The sequence below is a fragment of the Pteronotus mesoamericanus genome, unplaced genomic scaffold (assembly GCF_021234165.1).
Source record: "Pteronotus mesoamericanus isolate MK-2021 breed Mesoamerican mustached bat unplaced genomic scaffold, CSHL_Meso_final scaffold_54, whole genome shotgun sequence".
NCBI lineage: Eukaryota > Metazoa > Chordata > Mammalia > Chiroptera > Mormoopidae > Pteronotus > Pteronotus mesoamericanus.
Genome location: NW_026555321.1, coordinates 28,501,152 through 28,523,933, shown reverse-complemented (window position 1 = coordinate 28,523,933; position 22,782 = coordinate 28,501,152). Strand labels below are relative to the sequence as shown.

At 52.2% G+C, this 22,782-nt stretch overlaps 1 protein-coding gene across 3 annotated transcripts in view; it reads right to left on the bottom strand.

Annotated features, from left to right (window-relative positions):
• Positions 1–22,782, bottom strand: part of SLC6A6 (solute carrier family 6 member 6) — a 78,047-nt gene that overhangs the window by 28,738 nt on the left and 26,527 nt on the right. For 2 of the 3 annotated variants that reach the window (XM_054594871.1, XM_054594870.1), the window contains exons 3-5: positions 9,947–10,189; positions 8,057–8,191; positions 6,721–6,955 (exon numbers count right to left, since the gene is read on the bottom strand). In XM_054594871.1, the coding sequence (XP_054450846.1) occupies positions 6,721–6,955; positions 8,057–8,191; positions 9,947–10,175 (599 nt within the window). In that variant the 5' untranslated portion in view covers positions 10,176–10,189. Of the gene's footprint in view, positions 1–6,720; positions 6,956–8,056; positions 8,192–9,946; positions 10,190–19,108; positions 19,379–22,782 lie in introns of those variants that run through there. The other variant, XM_054594872.1, reaches the window with a different exon arrangement.

Here is a 22,782-nt window from a genome sequence, read left to right as displayed (position 1 = left end):
GAGGTACCCAGTCCTAAGATGGCCTTTTCTCCTTAACAGTAATTTGGTGAAGAAGCTTGAAACCTTGGAGCTGGGATTCTGATGGCACCAAGCCAACAGTCAGTTCGCTGACACCTTTCTGCCTTCTCTCCCCACCGCTCTGGGAAAACCAGCGGTGCCCGCTACGAATGCGAGGCTGCCACGCTGTCTCACTCTACCCAGCTAGGCAGGCCACAAGGAACCCGAGGCATGACTTGCTTTTTTCCTTACTGGCGGCAATCTCCTTGCAGGATCTCACGCCTCCAGCGACACTGTCAGGCATGTTTCCTTTGACCCAGGAATTCCATTCCCAAGATTCTTCCCCTACAGTTATACTTGCACATGTGGCCAAAGTCAGGGTCCACCCCACAGTGCTGCCTGTAAGAGCAAAAAACTGGCAACCACCCCAATGGCCATCAGTAGGGGCAGAGCGGGCACAAAACACACACAGAGGAATGCTATGCAGCCTGTGGACGTTGGGAAAGCTCCCTGGGTACTGATAAGGAACTCCATCCTGGAGATAAATAAGGGAACAAAGCAAGGTGAGGAACAGCACAATACATGCTCCCTATTGTGTAAAAAGGGATGAATGCGCATTGTGCTTGAACACGCACAGACTATTTTTGGCAGGACATAGAAGACGCTGGTTGTGTCACTGCTGCTCGGGAGGGGCCTGTTGGGTGGGGATGTGAGGGAGGGGGAACTCACTTCACATTCAATATATTTTTTCATTATTTGAATGTTTTCAGTGTGCACGTATCACCTTTATACAAACTATTTTAAACTCTAGAAAATGTTCGTAATGGGCCATGCAGACTTTCCAAGAATGGAATATGTCTCATCAATCAAAGGCTGTCATAACTGAGCCTAACACGGGCTCGGGGCCAAAGGGACTGACATCCACCCTTTCCAAGGTTATCTCAAGGGTAGCCACAAAGGCCGGAAAGAGCGTGGGTCTATCTGAATCCATTCTCGAAGGGACCCAGTTCAAAGGACCATCAAGTCTCTCAGCCACAAAGCAGACCGGGATCTGTTGGGCCTCCCGCCAGTGCTCAGAAAACCGCAGTGCCATGCCGCAGAGGGACTGCCATGGTGCACTGCCCCTCACAGGTGCCTCCTAACCACGCTGGTATACCCCCAAGCCGGCCACATCTCCCCCCCCACCACCACCACCACCCCGCCGCTCGCCAGGGCTAGGGCAGCAGCTCCTGTCTCTCCTGCCTCCACTCTCGGCCCCCGTTTGTTCTCACCGAGCTGTCAACGCCCAAGTCGGGCCATGCTCTCCTCTGCCTGCATCCCCCCATGGCTCCAAACTACCTGGCCAAAAAGGCCCTCCTGACTTGCCCCATTCCTTTTTGTCTCCTTGAATGTTTCCAAATACTCTGTCATTGAGATCCAGATACCTTCAAGGAGGATGGTGCCTATTAAGGACACCAGAACCACAGGTGTGAATGGGACACGTCCAGGACAAGCTGTACGTACAATGGATAGTCCCATCCCCGTACCACATTGAGTACGGGGATCTCAAACCTCATTCTCGTATGGCCCCCTTCATTTCCTCCTTCAGCCACACTGCCTTCTGGAATGTTCCCAGAATAGGTGGAGCATGCTCTTGCCTCAGGATCTTTGAACCCCCACGCCCACTTCAGGTCTCTGTTCAAATACCACTTCACCAGGGCGGCCCGTCTTTCCGTGCCACCCTATGTAAAAAGCATCCCTGGCCACTCTCCTTCCTTGGCCCTGGCTTTATTTTCCATCAGTTATCACTTTTCTGTTAGAATTTTATTTGTGGTATCTGTTTAATGTCTGTTTGTTCTACTTACACAACATCTCCATGGAGACAGGACCTGTGTCTGTCCTCATCTCTGCTGGATCCAGTACACAGCCTGGCACATAGTAAATGCTCAATAGACAGTAGTTGAGTAATCCAGTTATACCCATTTTGTTGATGCAGAAACTGAAGCTCAGACAGGTTCAGGAATACACCTGAAATTTCCCAGATAACAACCAACCCTGGGCCTGGTCTTTTTTCTGATGCCACCCTGGGGACCTGCCCCCAGTGTGCTGGGTCCTAGGTTGCCCTTCACGAGGGCCTGAGCATCCCAAATTCCCCTGCATCTCTCAAACAGTGGGAGGAGAGGCAGAGGTGAGCTGCATTCTTGTCCAAGAATAGTAATGATTCATTCCAGGGTGGGATCCAAAAAAGAATTGCCTGGACGTCTGTTTTGAGTCGGCCAGCCTGCTGCCGTCCAGCCAGCACTCAGAGATGTAAATACGTCCTCCAAGTGGGCCAAATCGTTTCCTTTTGACTGCCGGCCAGCCATTTATTGGCGATGGCTCTTCCCTGGAGACTGATGGAAGCAACAATTATAAAAGAGCCCGTCCGCCCTGAGCATGGGGCCACACAAGGCTCTCTCCCCCGCCTCCCCCTCCTAACAGCTGCAGGGGAAGATTGGCTGAGCGGGGCTTGTTTGCAAATATGACTCATTTCTTTGATTCTAATAAAGTCTAATGATACGTGCTGAGCTCCCAGAGGGCTCTGGAGGAACGGGGGAGGAAGGAAGGCATTTGGCCAGATCTGGCCCCACCTGTCTTTCAGGGCCTGGGGTGAAGCAGGACCCTCAGGACAAAGGTAACCGCAGAGCAGGGATGACCGGGACCAACGTGACTGGGGCAAGCTCTGCTTCCCCATTACACACTGACTCAGAGTTCAATTACAAAGCCGGCATCTAATGATGATCTTAGGAGGCCAGGTGGGTTTCCCAGGGGCCTGGCAAAGGGAGCCTCACTGGCTCCTGCTGAGCAGGGTGCTGAGGCACTGAAGACGGGGTGGGCACAGGGGATCTGGGCCAAGAGAAGACCCCCTGCGTAACCGCAGAGTAGGGTCACACACACATACACACACACGGTACGATGATATGTGTGGCCTTGGCCTTAGCCTGGACTCACAGCTAATGGAAACACAGACATTGGAGGTGGCATCCAGGGGCTGAGGTCAGAGCTGGGCACTGGGCTATGTCTGGCTACAGGGCACCCTTTGGCAGGTCACTTAACCTCTCTGGTCCTCAGTGTCCTGTGTAATAGGCCATGCCTGGAGGCCCTGCCTTAACTTCTTTAACACTCTAGTGGGGCTGTGCAATGCTGTCTCTAAGGATTGGACAGGTGAGGTGACTGCCCCCAGGACATGCAGCTGGGACATGTGGGAGCCAGAGTCAGCCTCCATCTAAGGGATGGGAGCACCGCCCCCTGTTCTCTACCATCTCCTCATGTAAAGCTGGAGCAGGGCAGGGATGACCAACAAGGTCCTTCTCTGTCCAGGGCCAGGAGGAAGGCCCCGGGTGCCCGGCTACTCGATTCCCAGGGAGTTCCTCAGTACCCATCAGGCATCATCTGCCCAAGGAAAAGATAACTCAGGGAGCCAGGCATCTGGTGCAGGTAAGAGAAGGGAAACAATGGCTATGACTGGGCTTCACCTCGAGGTGCACGGACACCAGCCTTCGACAGATCCACACTGTTTTGCAGCCCAACAGGGGTACCAGCCAGTGACACTTCAGTAACAATCCAGCAAGCCTTTCTCAATGGAAATCCCAAAGCCAGTCACTGTGGAGCTGGTGGCTATTTTCAGGGGGAATCCTATAAGCTAAGTTTCTTGCCAAACGGAACCCAGACCCACTGACGGCCAAGCCCTCTGAGGCCCTCTATAGAGCCGGTGCTTAATACATGTCCATTTTTCTCCCACCAGTGTGTTCTTTAAGCAATGTCCAGTAAACAGCAAGGGCAGGGCCGGGAATGCAGAGAGGGCCAGTGCGGGGTCTGGGAGCAGGATGACGGGGGTCCTGCGGTGCGGGGAGGAGGGCTACAGTGTCGGGGGGGGTCGGACTCCGAATATATTTGCAAGGGAGAGCCAAGAGGACCTATGAATTGGATGTGGGATTTGAGGTCGAAAGCAGTTTGGGATGAGGCCTAGATACGCCTATTTATAGGGCCTCTGCAAAGATGAAATGAAAGGGTAGGGGCCAGTCCCTGGCACAATGCTCATGGGAATCAGTCATTCCACATTAGAACTCTTTTCCCTCTTTCATGACCAAGAGAATGGAAGGCTCTCAAAGGTAGGAGGCCAGGCCCTTCTTGCCCACTGTGCTGGACTCGGCGGCACTGAGCTGAAGCCCCCGGCCCGGCTCGTTGGCCTCGGCCTCTCTGCTTACATGGGCGCCAGGCCCAGGGCCTCTCCCCGAAGCCTGCTTTCCAGGCTCCTCCTCTGTGGACCCCAGTCCTCTGGTGTTCTAGAAAGAAGGCGAGTTATTTATGGATGTTCAGGTGGGTTCACAAAACTCTGTTAGAACCAGAAGCAGGTACAGAGGCTGCAGTGGGAAGGGAGCATCAGACAGGCAGCCAGAACTGTCTGGACTGAGCAAGTCCATCTGGATCATGTGGGACTTGGGAAGGTGCCTGCAGGACCAGGAAATCTGAAAAGAGAAACACTGTCTTAATGTCTTCCAGGCCCAGAAAGGGAGCTGGGGTGCTGAGAACGGAGATCCTGGAAGGCAGGAGACTTAGAACCCCCTAGTAGGGCCCAATCTGGCAAGGGAGAAGGCATGAGTGAGGCCTGGACACCCTGAGGACATTACAGCTCATGTGAGTGTCTTCTCAAGAGCCCTCAGGCCTTAGAGGCAGGGAGACCAGGGAAGAGGAACCGAGGAGGGGGACAACATGGGCATCTGAGAGAGGGCCGTTCTTAGTCCTTCTGAAAGCTGTATCACTTAAGAGTTCCCAAGGCTCCTGAGGAGCAGTTTGATCCACTGTGAGGACACTAAATAAATAACAATGGCCCATACTTGTCACACAGGTTCTCAGGCTGGCCATCCCTGGGAGGGCAGTGTTAGGACCTCTTCAGGTACAGGTAAGGACACCAAGGTCCAGAGAGGCAAAGGCACCCGGCCAGGCTAGAAGTGGCACAGCCAGGGCTTGAACCCAGACAGCTAATCAATGCCCAGGGCCACATGGCGCCCGAGTGGCGCGTTGAGTGCCAGTGTCCTGGGCGGGGCAGGCCCTGGGTGATCAGGCTGTGCCAGGAACAGCAGAGAGCGGACAGGGCTGCGGTCTCAGGCCCATTCAAGTGAGAAGAATAAAGTGCCGCATTTCTTTGTTTGTAAACTCAGCTCTTCAGAGGGTGGGGAGCTGAGGGGGTGATGAATGTGCTTGTAATGCCCTCTTTGTCTGCAAGCGGAAAACATGTACACACAGCCCCAGTTCAATAGCCCCAGGGACCTGGGGGCATAAACTGAAATGCCCACACGTCATGACAGGGACATGCACCATCGGAGTGGGGGCTGACTGACCTTGACTTTTATTCCCCAGCTCTGGCCCCAAAGCATGCCTGGGACCGAGCAGCAGGCAACCGCCTCCTCTCCTGCGGGCCTCTTCCTAGGCCAGGTTCTAAGAGGTGCGGAGACACTTTGGAAACAGCAAAGCCATGCACAAAAGAGAGGGAGTATCATCTCGTGATGATTAGAGTCCACTTGCTTTCTTAGCATTCCCAGCTCCTGGTTCTCAAGCTTCATGCAAGGCCTTACCTCAGTTATCTCCAGATTGAGGGGGCTGCACCCATGAAGAGTAAGGAAAGGGATGCAATAATTATATCTTTAACTGGCCTCCATGGACTATGTTAGAAGAGCTTTCCCATATATCAGCTAAGAGGTACCCAAATTTCAAGCCCCTCCACACTCTGCCTTTCTGATGTTTGTCCTATGTGTATACTCCTATTGACAATAGTGTGGTAAACTGTGAAAGTGCCCATTCTCCACTCCTCTCATAAAGAGACAGAGGCTATTTCTCCACCACTTGAATCTGGGTTGGTCTTACGGCTTACTTTTTAGCCAACAAGACATTAACAAAAATGACACAAGCAGAGGCTTAAAAACTGCTCCTGATTGGGACTTTCCCATTTGTTGCTTTGGCATGTCAAGCTGCCTCTGAGTAAGTTCAAGGTAGCCTGCTGGGTGGTAAGATCATATGGATCGTGGCACCCCAGCCAATAACCTGCCAATCCCCAGAAGAGCTACCCTCATGTCCTACAGCTGGCCTGCCCATGAGGGAACCCTGCAAAGACCAGAACAACTGCCCAGCCAGGCTCAGCCCAAACTGCCAATCAGCAGAACCTTGAGCCAAAGAAATGGTTGTCATTTAAAGCCACAGAGTTGGGGATGGTTGTTACATAGCACAAGCTAACTGATGCATAATTTTTACTTTATCTATTCACCTTTTCACTTGAGTAACTAATTCAGCTTCATATATGCATTTTTTTCTGTGCAATAACAGGTTTGATGTGCTAACTACATTTCTTCTAAAATATATAAGAAAATGATATCATTTTTGAGCAATATAAGTACATATACCTGTCTCTGGGAAAAAAATCCTCATAGAGATCCTGTGCGTGTTGGAACAATTCATTCCCCTCATTTGACAGTTAAAGAAACTGAGGCTCAGAAAGGGGTAGAGACTTGCTAAACATCAAACAGCCAGTAGAATGGCAGAACTGGGACTCAATTCCAGGCCTGTCTGAGACCAAAGGCGTGGATTTATCTCCAAATCTGTACCCATCTTCTCCCTGATCCCACATTGCCGGGGAGAAGACAAAGGAGTGGGCTGTCTTCTCTGCCCCCACCCATGCCCTCCCTCCCTCCTTAGTGAGGCCAGCCTTACTCCCAGAACTCAGTGACAGGGGAGGTGAAGTTGCTGGTGTTGAGAGTGTTCCACAGGCTCTTGTTCTTGCGCATAGTGTCCTCCATGCAATGGGGTGTGTTCCAGGTGTGGTTGCAGTGCGCCCAGGGCAGCTCTGACTGGAAGGACTGGAACAGGTAGTACGTGGCCCAGGCCAGGATGATGATGTAGTATACATTCAGGAGGGACACGATCACAATGGAGGCATAGCCAATGCCTGCAGGTATGGATAAGCAAGACAAGCATCAGAAGGAAGTCCAGATCCTCTGTGTCCACATACTCAAATGGAAGGCTGTAGCACCACCAGGGGACCTTCAACAGTGACCAGAAAATATCTGTATACTGAATGGATGACTGGATGGATGGAGGGATGGATGGAAAGGTAAAAAAATGGATGATTAGATAAATGGGATACTTGGATGAATAAAAGATCCTACATGGAAATGGGTTAGGTCAATGAGTGGATGGTTAGATGGATGAATGGTTACAGAGCTAGTTATATAGACTGGTAGAGAACTGAATGGGTTGATGTTAGATTGATGGATGGGCATTTGATTTGTTGGATGGATGTATGGCTGGTGATTGGCTGGAAGGTTAGGTAGATGAATAGATGGATGAATGAGTAGATGGGTAGACAGATGGATGATGGATAGATGAATAGATGGATAATCTAACTAAATTGACTAGTTTAATTAAGAAAGATTTAATGGATGATAGATGGACAGATTTATATGGGTGACTAAATAGACACACATCCTCCCATCCTTGCCAGTTATAATCATAACAGTATTGTATTATGAATGCATGCTAGGTACTAGACATAGGTCTGAATGTTTTAATAATAAAGATATCCTTAGTTTGGGGCTTTCTATGAGGACAAAGCACTTTTACATAATGTCATTTTGTCTTTATAGTAAAGGTAAAAGCATATTGTTTCCATTTTATAGAGAAGGGAATTGAGGCACAAAGAGATTTAAGTGACTTTCCCAAAGTCACAAGAGTTAGCAAGAGAAGGAAGAGGGACTCGAACCCAGACAGCAAGGCCCCTGAATCCGGTGCTTATCTTCTGCACTATACTGTTAAGCAACTGCTGGTTTCTCTATCCAGACAACCCAGAGAGGTGGGAACAGCTAATATGTATTGAGCAGTCACTGTTAACAGCTTCATGTGTATCATGTACTGGCTGCTACCTTCTGTGAGGCACAGTGCCAAGTGACTTGCATGAGGCTATGATGTACCTGGCAAACAGCAAGTGCTCAGTAAAAATTTGCAGAACCAATGAACAGCAGGCCCCCGGTGACCTTTGTCACATACTCACCAGAGAATAAGGGGCAAATCTTTTCCCAGCAGGTGATGCCCCCTTCAGAGGTGTACTGGCCTATGATTACCTCCAGGAAAAACACAGGCAGGCCGCCCCCAAACAGGAAAATAAAATACGGTATGAGGAATGCACCTGCGGAGAGAGCAGAGTGGGATGAGGGTCAGGCTGGGTCTGTCGCAAGAGCCAAGGCTGCAGGTGCTCGCTCCCAAGCCCTCCCGGCCAATGGAACCAGAGAGAACGTGTGAGGGATGTGAGGGGTAAAGGCCAAATTCCTGGACATGGTTGAAAATTCTCCAGGCCCTGCCCCCCTGTTCAGCTGGCATCACCTTTCCAGCGTGCCCTTTCAGCTTCTTCAAGTCTACCAGGTGCTTTCAGCCTCAGAGCCTCTGGTTAAGCTGTGCCAACTGCCTGCCTGTCTTCCCCACATCGTCCACCTGAATAGGAACTGTTTAGCCCTTAAGACCCATCCCCAATATGACCTCCTCATTGAAGCCTTCACCTACCTGTCCCCAGGCCTGCCCAGAGCAGGAAGCTGAGACGAACTAGCTAGGAAGGGTGTGATGATGAGAAGCAAGAGGTGGGCACCTCCAGCTGTGGATGGGAGCCAGGGGAGGAGTGAGGGGCAAAGAGGTGGGGTGAGGGTTCCTACCTGGTGTCCACTAATGGCTTCAGCGGGTCCATAAACCCTTTGAAACTGTGGGCAACTTGGGTCTATGTGTATGCGCTTTGCTCTGGGGAGCGTCTAGAACACTCATCAGAGTCCCAAAGGCACCTGAGACCTACAAAAGGTTAAGAAACCAGACTCTAAGGCAGAATTTCCCAAAAGGTAGTTCTCCTAATGAGGGCTGTATGCAGCATGCCCATCTCTGCTGACCGGTAAGCCCTCAATCATGGGCACCTCTCTCTCTCCAGTTCTCCCAAGGCCCCTCCTACTGTACAGCAACACAGTCCCAGCACCTGCTGCCTGATTTGAGCACCTCCAACAGCAGAGGATTCTAGCTCACAGCCTTCAGGTTAAAAAAAAAACAAAAAACACAAACCAACCAAGACCTTAATATTTCAAAAATATCTTCAATGAGTAAAGACAGTGAAAAGCTACAAACTTCCAGTTGTAAGTGAGTTCTGGGGACGGAATGTACAGCATGTTGACTGTAGTTAATAACACTGTATTTACTTCAAGTCGCTAAGAGAAGAATTTTAAAAGTTCTCACAAGAAAAAAGTGCATGACTCTGAGGTGATTTATGCTAACTAAACTTATTGTAGTGATTATTTCACAATACATATACACATATCAAATCATTATGTTGTACACCTGAAACTAATACAATGTTATATGCCAATTATATCTCAGTAAAATCAGAAAAGAAATTTTAATTAAAACAGAAAAATTAGAAAATCTCTTCACTGTATCTTTTTTCCCTGGATACCTTTCCAATATGGCAAATGATACTGGTTTCCCATTTATGAGGGGAAGTGAAGCTTGCTTTTGAACTACATTTGGTTTAAACTAGAAAAGCCAAAGCAAATGTTAGGAAGGACATAACGTAAGAAGGGAGTCAGGAGGCACACAAGTAAGAGAAAATTTATGAAGGGAGTGTGAGTATTGGAGACTTGGGGGATGTGGACCTGGCCTCATCACCGCTCTTCAGGGACGGCAACCTGAAGGATCAGAGTATAAGTGTTCTGCTCAAGGGGACACAGAAAGGCCCTGACAGAACGCCGCCTGCCTCCCAGGCGTGCTCCTCTCCTGCCGCTAAGTGGGGTGGGGCAGGGCGAAGGTGCAGCAGGCTGGCTGAGGGAGGTCAAGGTGGGGACTAGGGAAAGCAGGGCACAAGAGGCCATCCCCTCTCTGTCCCGACCCTTCTCTCTGCCCAGCCTATACTCACCTCCACCATTTTTGTAGCAGAGGTACGGAAAACGCCAGACGTTGCCCAAGCCGACAAAGCCGCCAGCCACAGAGAGTACAAAGTCGATCTTGCTGGACCACTTCTCCCTCTGTGGGGGCTTCCCCTCAGCCTCGTCCTCAGGCCGCGTGCCAGGGCTCTTCCCTGGGGATGGCTTCAGGATGTCCTTGTGAAAGTCTTTCAGACACTGCAGTTTCTCCTTGGTGGCCATCTCCTCCTCGCTTTCTGCAGGGGACAAAACAGAAGCCAACATGTGGTTGGTAAGGAAGTGTGTCTTCAACACAACTTCTATCTCACCCACGGGCTGCCTCTGACCTCCTCAGGCCTGTGGCAGGGAGCTGGCCATCCCCTTGTCTGTCTACTAATCTGACAACATCCTGAGTAATTCAGAACCCCTGAAGGCAATCGAACACCTTAACAATTCAGAAATCGACAGATTCCCTTCCTTGGGCAACTGAAGAGAAGCACCACAGGCCCATGTTTGTTGTCCTCAAATGTCATACCTCATCCTGCACCTGCAGGCGGATCAGCACAAAGCCATCCCTGCCCTGGCATCATCTCTACAAAACACAACACATCCCAAACAGTTCTAAGGCACCTTCTAAATAACACCTGCCTGAATTTTCTAGAAATGAATAGATACTATTTCCAAACTTTGATCTGCATAGAAAATGACAGTTCCCATTTCACTCATGACTCCGCACAATGCCTGAAGCACGGGAGGTGCCTGATCTTCACTGTTTGAAGAATGGGTAAACATAAAACGAATGAGGAATGGGGTTCCAGGCTGGAATGGAGACAATCTGAAAGTGGGGTTTCCATGAAGGTGTGGAAGAATGCATGTTTATGAAATATATCTGCAACTCATTAACCAGTCTCATCTCTGCAGCATAAAAAAGAAGGGATTTGCGCTGGTGAGGATTATGCAAGAAAGCCAGTTAATCTCCCTTTGTCCTCCCCTCTCCGTGGATTCTCCGGGCTGCTCTGACCCTCGCATCATCCAGGTTCCCTGTCCTCGGACTCCCTGGTGGGTTTGGCAATGGAAGACCCCCAAAGGAAGTCAATCCTTAAGCCTCCAGGAGCTGTTGGGGTCCCTCTCAGCCCATCCCGGCTTGGACTCCACTCTAGAGGACATCTGCCATAAGCCAGGGAAGAGCCTCTTCTTTCTGACCTCCTTAGGTCCCCGACTCCTCACTCTCCCTGTGCTCAGCCTTGAGAGCAAGAGCGTCAGGAGTCCCAGCCCAGAGGGAGAGGGCGTCTCCAAGGGTTCGCCGCGGCCAGGCAGAGGGCCGCAGAGGACAGAGGGGCCGGGGGGCCGGAGCTAGGTGCCCGCCCAGCCCTCTCTGAGCCTGCTTCTTCACCTGCAGAATGAAAAGGAACGATGGCAAAGGTGACTGACTCACAGCCAAGCAGCCTGGGACACAGCTTGTCCTCATGATCCAAACTGGTGGCCACCACTGAAAATATCAGATTTCAGAGCAAACTTGAGATTTCTAGGTTCTCTTGAAAAACGGGAAGGTCGGACCACGGGTAGGTCACACTCCCTTTGGCAACCAGCAGCAGGACCAGATGCGGTCCCGCCCCATGGGCCGCCCCGCTCCCGGCCCCCAGGGCCAGCTCACTACCGAGCTTACAGCACGCCTTCGCTAGGCATTGGAGTCTGTCTTGTCAAACTGCTTGGCGCTACCTGAAAATGTCTTGATTCATGTCCTTGCTTCCTTGCCAACTGTCTCCTCCTCGACTAGAGCTGTGCTTCCATGGGGACAAGGACCTACCCTTGTCCACTGCTATGTGCCCAGAGCCTGGTGCACAGTAGGTCGTCAAGCAAGAACTGTTGGGTAGGTGGTTCCCAGAGTGGCACCTGCAAGCAGCCGGCGCTCGGTGTGAACCCCAGCTTGGCCACTTCCCAACCACGGGACTTGGCGAGTTACTGGGCTTCAGCCTTGCTTTCCATGCTGCCTGGCCCAGAAGGCAGTCCAAGGCAGCGCCAGGCAGGGGCTGCCCGAGGGCCTGGGGTGTGGAGAGAGGAATGTGTTGGCCTGGCCCCAGCAGCCAGGCCCACAGGGGCCGTGCCCGGAGGAGCAGAGGCACAAAAGCACAACAGAACCCCCGTTTCCCCCACGCCTCCTTCCTCTCCCTGGCTCAGGGTGGGGGACCCCAATTGTTTTGCTATCTGGTGGTGAGCAGACCAAGAAAAGGCTTCCTGGAGCCGCCGGGCGGCTCACTGAGCCCTTCCTCTGTCTCCCAGAGCGCAGACTGGTGGCGGCATCCGCATGGCCTTTCTTTGCCCTGCTCCCTTGGGGCGATGTGGGGGTTCGGCCAGGCGTATGGCTACTGTAAAAATAGCCTGAGCAGCCAGCATTGTTCCAGTGTTAATTTGTGCAGCCCCCGATGGTTATCTGACTGATCCATTGTGGGCTGGCTGGATGGGAGCATAATTGGAGGATGTGGGACTCAACTCCCTCCTAGTGAAGATGTTTTTCAGGGAATGACCCCTGAGCCTCTGAGGAAGGTTGGTTCCGCCCTATTGGGCTCTCCTTGGATCTCAGAGCTGGAAGGCACTTCACAAGGTCAGCCAGATGAGAGGGAGGTGGCCAGCTTCTGCTCACATAGGCAGCTGAGACTGGCACAACTTGTCCCCACTAGGAGCTGGGGTCTGCTTCCCCTTGGCTACCCTGACGGTCCTGGTGCTGTCCCCTGGTCCCCCATACCCACTTGCCACATTGGCACTCAGAGAACCCTCTAGAAATATGGGGGAAGCAGGGGAGCAACAAGTTTTCTGAGACCTCCTCTGTTTCAAGCTGATTTCCTACAAAGTGAGGCCTCCATCCCCCTCTCCACACTCAGAACCCCATCTTTCCGACCCCCACAGCCAAGCCCAGATGGAGGTAGGGCCTGAATGGGGCAGAGCTGGGGCCTGTCAGTACCTGGTGTGGTGGGGGCTTCCCCGATCCTCATTCCCAGGGAGCATCCAGAGATGTGTTCCTCCTTCACCATCACCTGTCCCACCTGTGGTTGCTGTAATCACAGGCCCTGCCTCTGGCTCTCTCAGGCCAAACCATCTTCCATGGCCTCCCACAATGCTCACTCCTGCCTGGATGGGGCCACAGCCAGGTGCAGATACCCCCACTCCCTCTCTGGGGGCTCATTCCAAGCCCCTCTGGGGTGTCTGACCAACTCTGCACCTATAGAAGCCCACAACAGCAAGATGGTAGATTCAGTCTCTCACAGATTCTTGGTATCCACCCACTTCTCTCCATCGCTATGGCAACCACTGAGCACCGGGCCCCAACAGTCCTCAAAGAGCATGGGAAGCAGCCTCCTCACAGGCCTGCCTGCTGACACTCTGCCCACCTATCCCCCTCCCCCATCTATTCTCAGCATGGCAGGTAAAGGCAACTTCCAAAGGACGCTCAGACCACGACGCCCTCCCACCCAACCCTCCAACCTCTCCTAGAAGAAAACCCCAGCTACTCCCCACAGCTTGCTGGCGCCCCTTCTCCTTGGGACACTCGCCCCACAGGACTGCTTTAGTCCATCCCCTTCTCAGGCTCTGACTCCCTGCGCGGCTGCTCCAGGCCCTCTAGTGACAGCCGGGCCCCTGCAGGAATCAAAGCGTGAGCCCTGACCTAGAAGTGGACAGCCACTTCTTGGCTGGGTGACCGCAAGCAAATTTTTCAGTCTCTCTGGTCCTCAGTGTCCTCATCTGTAAAGTAGGGATAATTGTACCCACCTCATAGGGATGTTGTGAGGACTGCGTTGAGAGAGGCATACAAAAAGTGCTTAGAACAGTATTTGGCATGTGGCAAGTATTCCTTAAATAGTAGCTGCTAGTATTACTGTTGTTATTACTGCTATAATTATTATCGGGTTCAACCTGACCTTGGGGTCAGTCCTACTCAGGGTGAAATCAGCAAGGCCCAGAGGGCCAAGTGACACTCCCAAGGTCATGAAACTGGTTGTGACAGTGACCGTGATGTGCCCAAATTCTTGGCTCTGCTTCTGCTGTCCCTCGGCCAGCCCAGCCTGATCTCAGGCGACACTCGATGAGGCCCACTAATTCTCCATCACCCCAACAGCCCACCCCATGATCCGGCGCTTAGGAACGAGCTCCCTCCACAGGCGTCCCAGCAGGCGCTGCCTTGCTGGCCTGTACAGAGAGCTGTTTTCATTGGCGCCAGGCCCAGGGCTATTTTGTAGAGAAGGTGATACATAATTCCCCATTTTAAGTGCTTCCTCTTTGATTATTACAGCTACAGGCGATTAGACCGGCTCTGATACAGAGGCTCCATAATCAAGGCCCCCTCCTGGCCCAGCTGCAAGTCTCCTTGTCTCTGTTCCGGCCTGAGGCCAGAGCCCGCCGTGGCCTGAGAATGACAAGATCACCTGGCCAACTTTGGCACTATTCAGACGGATTCAACTTGGTGGCAGTCACACCGTGGATTTTAGAAGAGGTTCCTTTACTCCCCTGATTGAAAATTACCAGTACTTACTGTGTGCTGAGCTGTCTGCAATCGGTTTTCTATCCACTCTTCAAAGACCCTTACTGTAGAGGGGCTTTTCGTTTCACAGATGGAGAAGTTGAGGTTCAAGAGGAAAGGGGACTGGAGCCAGAATTCCTACCTTGGTCTGCTCAAGGCCCAAGGCATTGGAGCAAAGCTTGGAGAGGAGGTGGCCTCTGCACTATTTGCAGATGGGAACACTGAGGCCAGAGAGGAAAGGACTACAGAGGTACAGAGAGTGCAGCAGTGCAAAGCAGGGACTGCGTGCCCCGCCTGCCTCTGGCGCCCTGCCACCCACAGCAGCTGGGCCTTGGGTTGGGTTGAAGATGCTGCTGTGGTTACCTTCCCCCTCGCCCCCTGCCCCAGCATCTGCCACCTCAGTCCAGGGATGCAGGGAAACCAAGCCCTTCCCTCTTTTTCTAGGAAAGGCTGCCCTGCTGCTGGGGGTTCTCTGCCTCAGCCTCCCTTGCAGAGCCTGAACTTTCTCAAGTAAGCAGCTTCCCACACAGCTATACTGTAGAGAACATTGACTTAAATCTCTCACTGTCACTGACTTAACCACCCAGGAGCTTCTGCCATCTTTTTCAATAAGAGGACAGGTACTTTTTCTGTTTCCTCTTCGGAATACTCCGCCCACTCCAAAAGGGGCAACCACATAGCCAGCCTCCATGGGTCAGTTGGGCAGTGGCTGTTTCTCAGCAACCCTCTGGGGGCAGGCGAGCGCTCCCAGCATCCCAGAACCGGGCGAGGACGACACCTGGATAACAGACCCATTTTACAAGTGTGGAAACCCGAGGCCTGAGTGCCCTCCGCCCCACGCCTGTCCAGCTGGCTGCAGAATGAAGCATGCTGCTGGTCCCCTTGTCTGCCCCCCTTTCCACTCCAGAGCCAGTGTTCTGGGCTCACTGAAGTCATGACTATGCTTTGTGACCAGGGGCAAGTGACAACCTTCTCTGTGCCTCAGTTTCTTCCCTGGTTAAAAAAATAGGGGTAAAAATAAAACTTACCTCACAGAGATTAAATAGGATGATGCCCATAGAATGTTCAGCATAGAGCCTGGTCCATACTAAATGATTAATAAATACTAGATATTATTGAAGAAAATAGCTGACCACATTGGGATTTTACTATACTATGTGGCAGACATTGTATCCTGAGTGTTTAAAAAAAACAAAAAAAAAGAAAGCAGGCTGCATTTACGGGGCACTGACAGCACCCGCCTTCGTTCAGCACTGCGCTAGGGCTTTGCAAGCATTTTCTTAGGCCCTCAGTGGTGCTGTTACCATCTCTGCCTTTATGATGAGGCGCAGAGAGGTGAAGTCACTTACCCAGGGTCTCACAGCAAGTAAAAGGCCACTGGAGAGTCAGATGGCTCCCAGGTCTGTTTCAGCCTCTAAATTCCATGTTCTCAACCACCTGGCCATTTGGGATCACTTGCTTTAGCAAAGCCACAAAGTGAAATTGGGTCTGGCGCCTTTAAGCCAACTCCAAGCCACTGAACTGGGCTGACAAATTAGGGAAGTAGGCAAGGACAAACAGGGAAGTGAAGGGCCACATGACAGAGACAGGGCAGGGCCTGGGAACCTGGAGAGCAGTCTGTGCCAGGGCCCCAGGGACGAGCTGGGTGGGCTGATGGCACCCCCTGCACTGGGGCAGACGGATGGTGCTACGGACTGGAGGCTTTCTCTAGCAAACAGAGTCTCCCAGATTCCTCTGCTGCATTTGAAGGGGCTCCTGTGAGCACTGTCTCCACAGGTTCCAGGCCAGGGGCAGGCTCAGTGAGAAGGATGCCTGGGGTCAATTAGTAATATCTGCCACATACCATCTTAGGCTAGGAAATGTTTAACAGTAAAGCTCCCTCCCACACCCAAAGTGAGTTGTGTTAAGAGCACTATTTCACCCTCTATCTAGGGTAGCTATTTTTGAAAAGTAGAAATTAATCAAGGAAAGTTTTTTTTTTTTTCTTATAAAGGTACATCTTTTAAGATTTAATCATTTGAGTCATGTGGACTGTATCCTTCTATCTTGTTTATCTACTCGTTTTTTAGAGTTCATTCTTTATTATTATTGTTGTTTTACAATAAAAACAAATAGCTGTGCTCTCAGCAAAACAAAACACTTTTTTTTTTTTTTAAATCACAGAATTTACCAAGAGCATTTCAAAGGTAACACTGTTATCTCTTCTTAACTCAGACTAACTCAGGCGTGACAAGCTCAAAGGCTTCAGAGCTCAAAGGCCTCCAGGGCCACCCAGCAGAGGACAGGAGCACAGTGGGAAGGCCGTAGGGAGGGGCAGGGACGGGGCAAAAGGGAGCCCGGGTTCCAGCCACAGGCACCTCTTCTCAGCTCCAGCAACTGGGATTGGGGCCCACTGGGGCCAGGTCCTCCAATTTCTCAAGAGAGGTTGAAAGCTGAGATGGATGGGCATACACATTTTCCAATTTCTAAAACACTGTGTGGGCCAAATATACACACAGTTTGCCCTCTTTGGTCACATCATTGCCCCAGGTCACTCAAGGTGGCCACAGCAAAGGACATGCTGACCAGCCCAGCCTCACGGGCCTGATGGCTCACCCCAGTGAGGTCATCCAGGAAGCCTGGCATTGTTTTGCCCGGAACAAAGCCTAAACAATGAGCGGCAATATTCTGGTCCTAGTGAAAGTGAATTGTTTGGGGAATTGTTTTCAGCATACCATCTCTGGGGACAGGGCTTGTTCTCCACTGGGGCTTTGGTGTCTGTGGGCAAGGTTCTCTTCTCCCCTGATCTAAGTGCAACCTCTCCACCCCACAAAGTTCAGGTCTCCTCTCAGAGACCCCCACCTCCACTGAGACGACCTGCCTGGCTCAGCTCAGCCTGCAGCCCACAGACGTATTTACTTCTCCCGAAGCTTCCCAGGGAGGGTCTGGCCCAGGTCACGCAGCCACAAGGCTAGAGATCCAGACTCCACACCATCCTGGGGCAAGTGACCTCTACCCAGGGACCCACCAGAACAGGTCACACTTCTTGGTCTGTGGTTTGCACGGGGAAAAGTGGGTGAAGGTAGGCAACCTTGGAAAAGAACTGGCCTCTGGCACTGCACTGGTGGGCAGCAGGGCAGGATGTGGGCCTGATGGACAGCCACCTTGTCCTCTTTCCTTCACAAAAGCATTTGCAGGTTAAAGGTCTGGGGACTGGGTCCAAATTGCTTATGTCCTTGGAGATGGCAGGCCTTGACTCAAAGCCCAGAGACCACAGGCAGGCAGCAGAGATGAAACAAAGAGGAGGACGTGCAAACTGTGGAGGCGGGGTGGGCAGGACGGAAGGCTGCAGGAGGCTCCCCTGGGGCAGGGCTGGGCCTGGACAAGGGTAGCGGGGACAGCGCAGGGTGACTGGGCGCCAGGTGACGGCGAGCGGGGCACACATCATGCCCAGAAGAGAGGTGCCTCAGGCACCAGCCGAGCAGGCCACGGACTCGGGAAAGGGCAGTGGGTTAGGAGTCAGGAAGCTGGGTCTAGTTTGGTTCCAATGGCTCACGCAGGACAGCTTCTTCCCCTTTGCATCTCGGATGTCCAGGGTGAAAGCAGAGCAAAGGTGGCTTTAGCAAGCAGTGAACGCTGGATAAACATTTACTGACAACCTACCCTAGAGGCCAGGCACGGCTCCAGGAACTGGGGGCATGGGTACGGGCCCTGAGGAGCTGACATTCCAGAAGGGGAGACAGACACTAAACACGCACATGCATTAACAGTTACAACGAGGGCCAGTGTGTAGAAAACAACCAAGCAGGATGAGTTCTAGGGGACACGGGGGACTGGCTTTAGGCAGGTCCCATGCTAAGTCCTTTCGGGCACCAACTCATTTATTCTGCTTAGAAGCCTGGATGAAAGAATGGAATGAGGCCCAGAGAGGTGAAGCCACTTGTCCAAAAATCACACCACAGGGACTCATTTGAACACAGATGATCGGCTCCAGGGTCTGTGCCTTTAACCACACTGAAGCTGAGCTCTGTGTGGCACACATCTGGGGGAATGGTGGTCTCAGAGCAGGGGACAGTGTGTGCAAAGAGGGCCACACTGGGCATGGTGAAGCAACAGAGACCAGTGTAGGAGCAGAGAAAAAGAGGGGACAGGCCACAGGGAGACACAGAGAGCAGACAAGGCCTGGAGACCAGGGTTAGAACCTAGGTTTATCCAGAAAGTGGTGGGAGTCCCTGAGAGCTTCGTTCTGCCCCACTGAAGGCTCAGCACATTCAGCTAAAAGCCCCTTCCCTGTCCCTGACCACCTGGCCAACCCATCCCTCCCACTCTGAGAAATTTGAGGACCCATAGTGGGCTTTTCCCTGCAAGCAATTGCTAGTGGGGACTTTCTAGTGGAGGCCTGTAGAGCCCGATCACCGCGGAAGCACCCAGCTTCCTCTTCATGAGCCAAGTCCCTTGGGATGGGCTGAAGTTGGCGCTGCAAAGAGGCACCAGCCAGGGATGGGTGGTGGAGGTCCTTCCCTTGGGCCCAGTAACACAGAGAAGAAAATGTTTTAGCACATCAAGTCCAAACCCTTCACCCCTTCACGGGTGAGGCCCGTGAGTTTAGAAAGAACAGAGTCAGCCTTTGATGCTAATCGATCTCAGACAAGTCAATTCCTTGCACTGAGCAGGCCCTACTCACCTGGAGCTGGTCAGGAAGAAAAGCTGTCCCACGCTGACTGAGTACTTACTGCATGGCTGGCCCAGGCCCCCTGCAGGGGCGCAGGGTCACCTTCATGCCCTCACAGCACTACCGTTCGGAGACGGGCACAGGCTCATTTGTCAAAGTAACAGGAATTTTTCTACAAATCCATGAGGAGGACAGGAGCCCGCAACTGAGTCAAATGGGAATGAGAGAGGCTTCAAGGAGGAAGTCTCATGATACCCTCTGGCTGAGCCCCGCAGCCGGGCTCGGCCCTGCACTCCACAGGAAGGTGGGGGTCCAGGGACAGTCAAGCCTCTCTGATCCCGTCTGAAGGGGCTCAGACCCCAAATGCCACTTAGCAGGTTTCCAGTATATGCCACGCGCCACCATAACCAAAGCTAAGCTAAAGGAGAGAATCAGGGAGACAGAGGAGGGCCGCCATGATGTCTACCGGGTGCTTAGGGCCCTGTTTTCAGGCACAGGGCGGTGAGTCAGCAGGCCACAGCCTCCAAGCACTGACTCACCAACCACAAGCCTGTCACTCTGCTCCCTGTCAGCTTCCCCACCACCCCAGGCCTCAACCTGGTTTTGCCGGAAGTGGGGGTGGGGTGAAGTCAATCATGATCCTGAAGCGGGCTCTGTAGCACCCAGAATTATTTCTGGAGGCCACAAAAAGAGACATGAGAAAAAAGTAAGCTTAGTTTTATTTCCTCAAACTTCCCCTTTTAAGCAACACTAAAGCCACCCTCCTCTTACTGGCTGTGAAAAGCAAACAAAGAGCCCTAGCAAGGTAGCTCAGCTGGTTGGAGCGTTGTCCCACACACCACGCAGTTGTGGGCCCCATACACCAAACAGTTGCGGGTTCAATTCCTGGTCAGAGCACATTCCTGGGTTGCGGGTTTGATCTCGGTTGGGGTGCATGTGGGAGCCAACTAATTGCTGTCTCTCACATCGATGTCTCGCTCTCTCTCAAATCAATAAAAACATATCCTCAGCTGAGGATTTAAAAAAATAAAAAAGCGAACAAAGAGCAGCCCCTCCCTCCCTGCAGAGAAACTAGACGGGCCCTGGGTGACAAGGCCAGCTAATGGCGCGCCTATAGCCCAGTGCCACTCAGAGCTCAGCCACTCCCAACCCACTCTGTCACCAGAGCTCTGCGAGAAGTCATAGCTCCTGGAAACGAGCCAGGGCACTCTTTGCTCTAGAGCCTTGGGCAAGTCACTCTCTCAGTCTCAGTGTTACCCTCTATAAGGTGGACATAATATCTTGTCTACAGTGTGTGAAAACTCCTAGCTCAGTAAATGTTTGTAAAAAAGCTGTGTTTTCATTGTTCCTCTTTTAGACATGTTTGTACTCAATGAGGAAAGACCTTCGTCTTCCTTCCTAGCTCTACCCTTACCTCACCCCAACTTAGAAATTTAGTGCAAGGAGACTTTGGTGCCTGCAGAATGAAACAGCCTAGGATTTAGCAAGACAGAGGGGGTGATCAACTAGCAATGTCTGCTGTCCATGCCCCAATTTCAGAGCAAAGGACGTGTAGTATGAACCGTCTGTCCACTCACCCGGACATCAAGTTTCAGGTGTCTTCCACCCGCCGGAGCCCACCCAAGATCCCCAGGGACTACTAAACCACACCTTGCTCATGCTGTCCCCTTAGGCTGGCATGCTGTTCCCCAAGTAACTCACAGGCAACAAACATCCCAGGGTGAAGGACTCCCAGTGCAATGCCTGGGCTTCCCAGGCCACGCCACACTCACCAGTTCGTAACACAGTTATCTGTGTGCTCCTCTGTTGCCTGGGGCTACCTTCCTGACAGGCCTGACACTGTGAATATTTGTCAGACAGAACATTTAGGGCTCAGGACTCTGGGGACACTCAGTGTACCAATAAATATCTACCTCGTAGCTGCAGGGGCTTCTCAGTCAGGGCGATAGAGCGATGGCAGATGCTTAAGACATAGGCAGGGAGGTCGGCAGAGGAAGGAAGGGCCCTACCTACTCTGCTAGATGAGAGGAGCTGTGTTCCCAGCTCCTGAGCGCACAGCTCCCCGCAAGGGGTACAAAAGTCTACAAACCTTTGCCTTTTTTTGAGAGGTGAGCCCCCAAGCTTTAGAAAATCAATTTTCATTAAACAAACTGTTCCCTGTGCATCTTCCAAAATAACTTTGAAGTGAATTCTCCCTAGTCCCCTAGAGGTTTGCCAAGTGCCAGGGGAGGCTGCTAGATCCTGCAGAAAACCCAAAGGTTCAAAATGGGTCCTCAGAGGTCTTGGCACATACAAATGCAAGCCCTCTTTCTAGATGAGGAAACAGAGGCCCGGGACCCAGAGCAGAGCAATGACAAGAGGCACCAGCCTTTTCCACAGATGGACCATCGGAGCCGCAAGGAACTCAGTTCCTAGGAGGGAAATCGAGGCTGGAAGGAGGTAGCCGAGGCAGGCACACTGCTGACATCCCCAGCCTGGTGGAAAACAGCGGGTGCAACAGGCTTAAAGTAAAGCTCTTTTTCCAAACCTGGGTGGAATGGATTCATATCTAATTCTGTAAGGTTGGTGGATGTTGGTGCAGCAGCAGCAGAGACTTCCAGGGCTACAAGATGGTGCCTAACAGCAGCTACTACTCGGCTAGAAGAAAAACTCAGCATTAAAATCCACATCAGCGTCCGAGGGGAGCTCAAGGGAAGACAGATACTTCTCAAACGCCGTCCTCCTACATGTGCAATCCCTTCCCGAGGGCGACCCAGACAACCGCCATCTCCCTCAAATTCTTACTGCAATTCCACCTGCACTTCGATAGCACCTGTGTGGTGCTGGGGATATAGTGCTGTCTCCTTAAGGCTCTGTCCCTCAAGGAGCATCAGAGGACAAGGCCACCGCAATCCCTGGACCCTCCAGGTGTGCCCTGAACTCTGCCAAGCTTGTTCCAGCGATCCCCGCCCCTTGCTGGGCGCTCCTCAGCTCCAGAACTGGCGGTGCCTCCCAGCTGCTTGAAGAATCTAACTTTCCCCACCTGGAACCCAAGATTCATTACTACACCCGTTTGCTCCTGTCCACAGTCTCTGCCTCTTTATGTCTCCTCTTGTCCTGCATGAGTCTCGGGGCCTCCTTGTTCTCCCCAGCACTATACCATTCAATCCTGTGCTTTCTGGCTCCATGTTTAGGTGGATCCCACCCACCCTGAAGGCCTGGCCCAAGCTTTGCCACCTGCAGGAAGCCTTTCCTCCCCACCACAGTCTCCCTCCTCTCCTCCTCTGGCCTGCATCATCGCACTCTGCACCCAGCACTGGGCTCTGGCTCAGAGCTGTTTGACTCTGAACAAATTCAAAGTTCTCCTGGGACGCTGGCTGAGATGGCAGGAGCCTGGCCCCACCCCAGACCTACAAAACCTGAACCTTCAAGGCTGTTAAACCGGCCTCCAACTCCAGAATGAATCTTAGAATCATGCTGGGAACAGTGGTGCTAAGGAACTGGGAGACTCTGGGTAAAACGTTAATAAAATCAACCAATAAAAAAGAGTGTGGCCCTGGCTGGTGTGGCTCAATGGATTGAGTGCCAGCCTGTGAACCAAAAGGTCACTGGTTCGGCTCCCAGTCAGGGCACATGTCCTGGTTGTGGGCCAGGTCCCCAGTTGGGGGCCTACAAGGCGCAACCCATCGATGTATCTCTCATACACT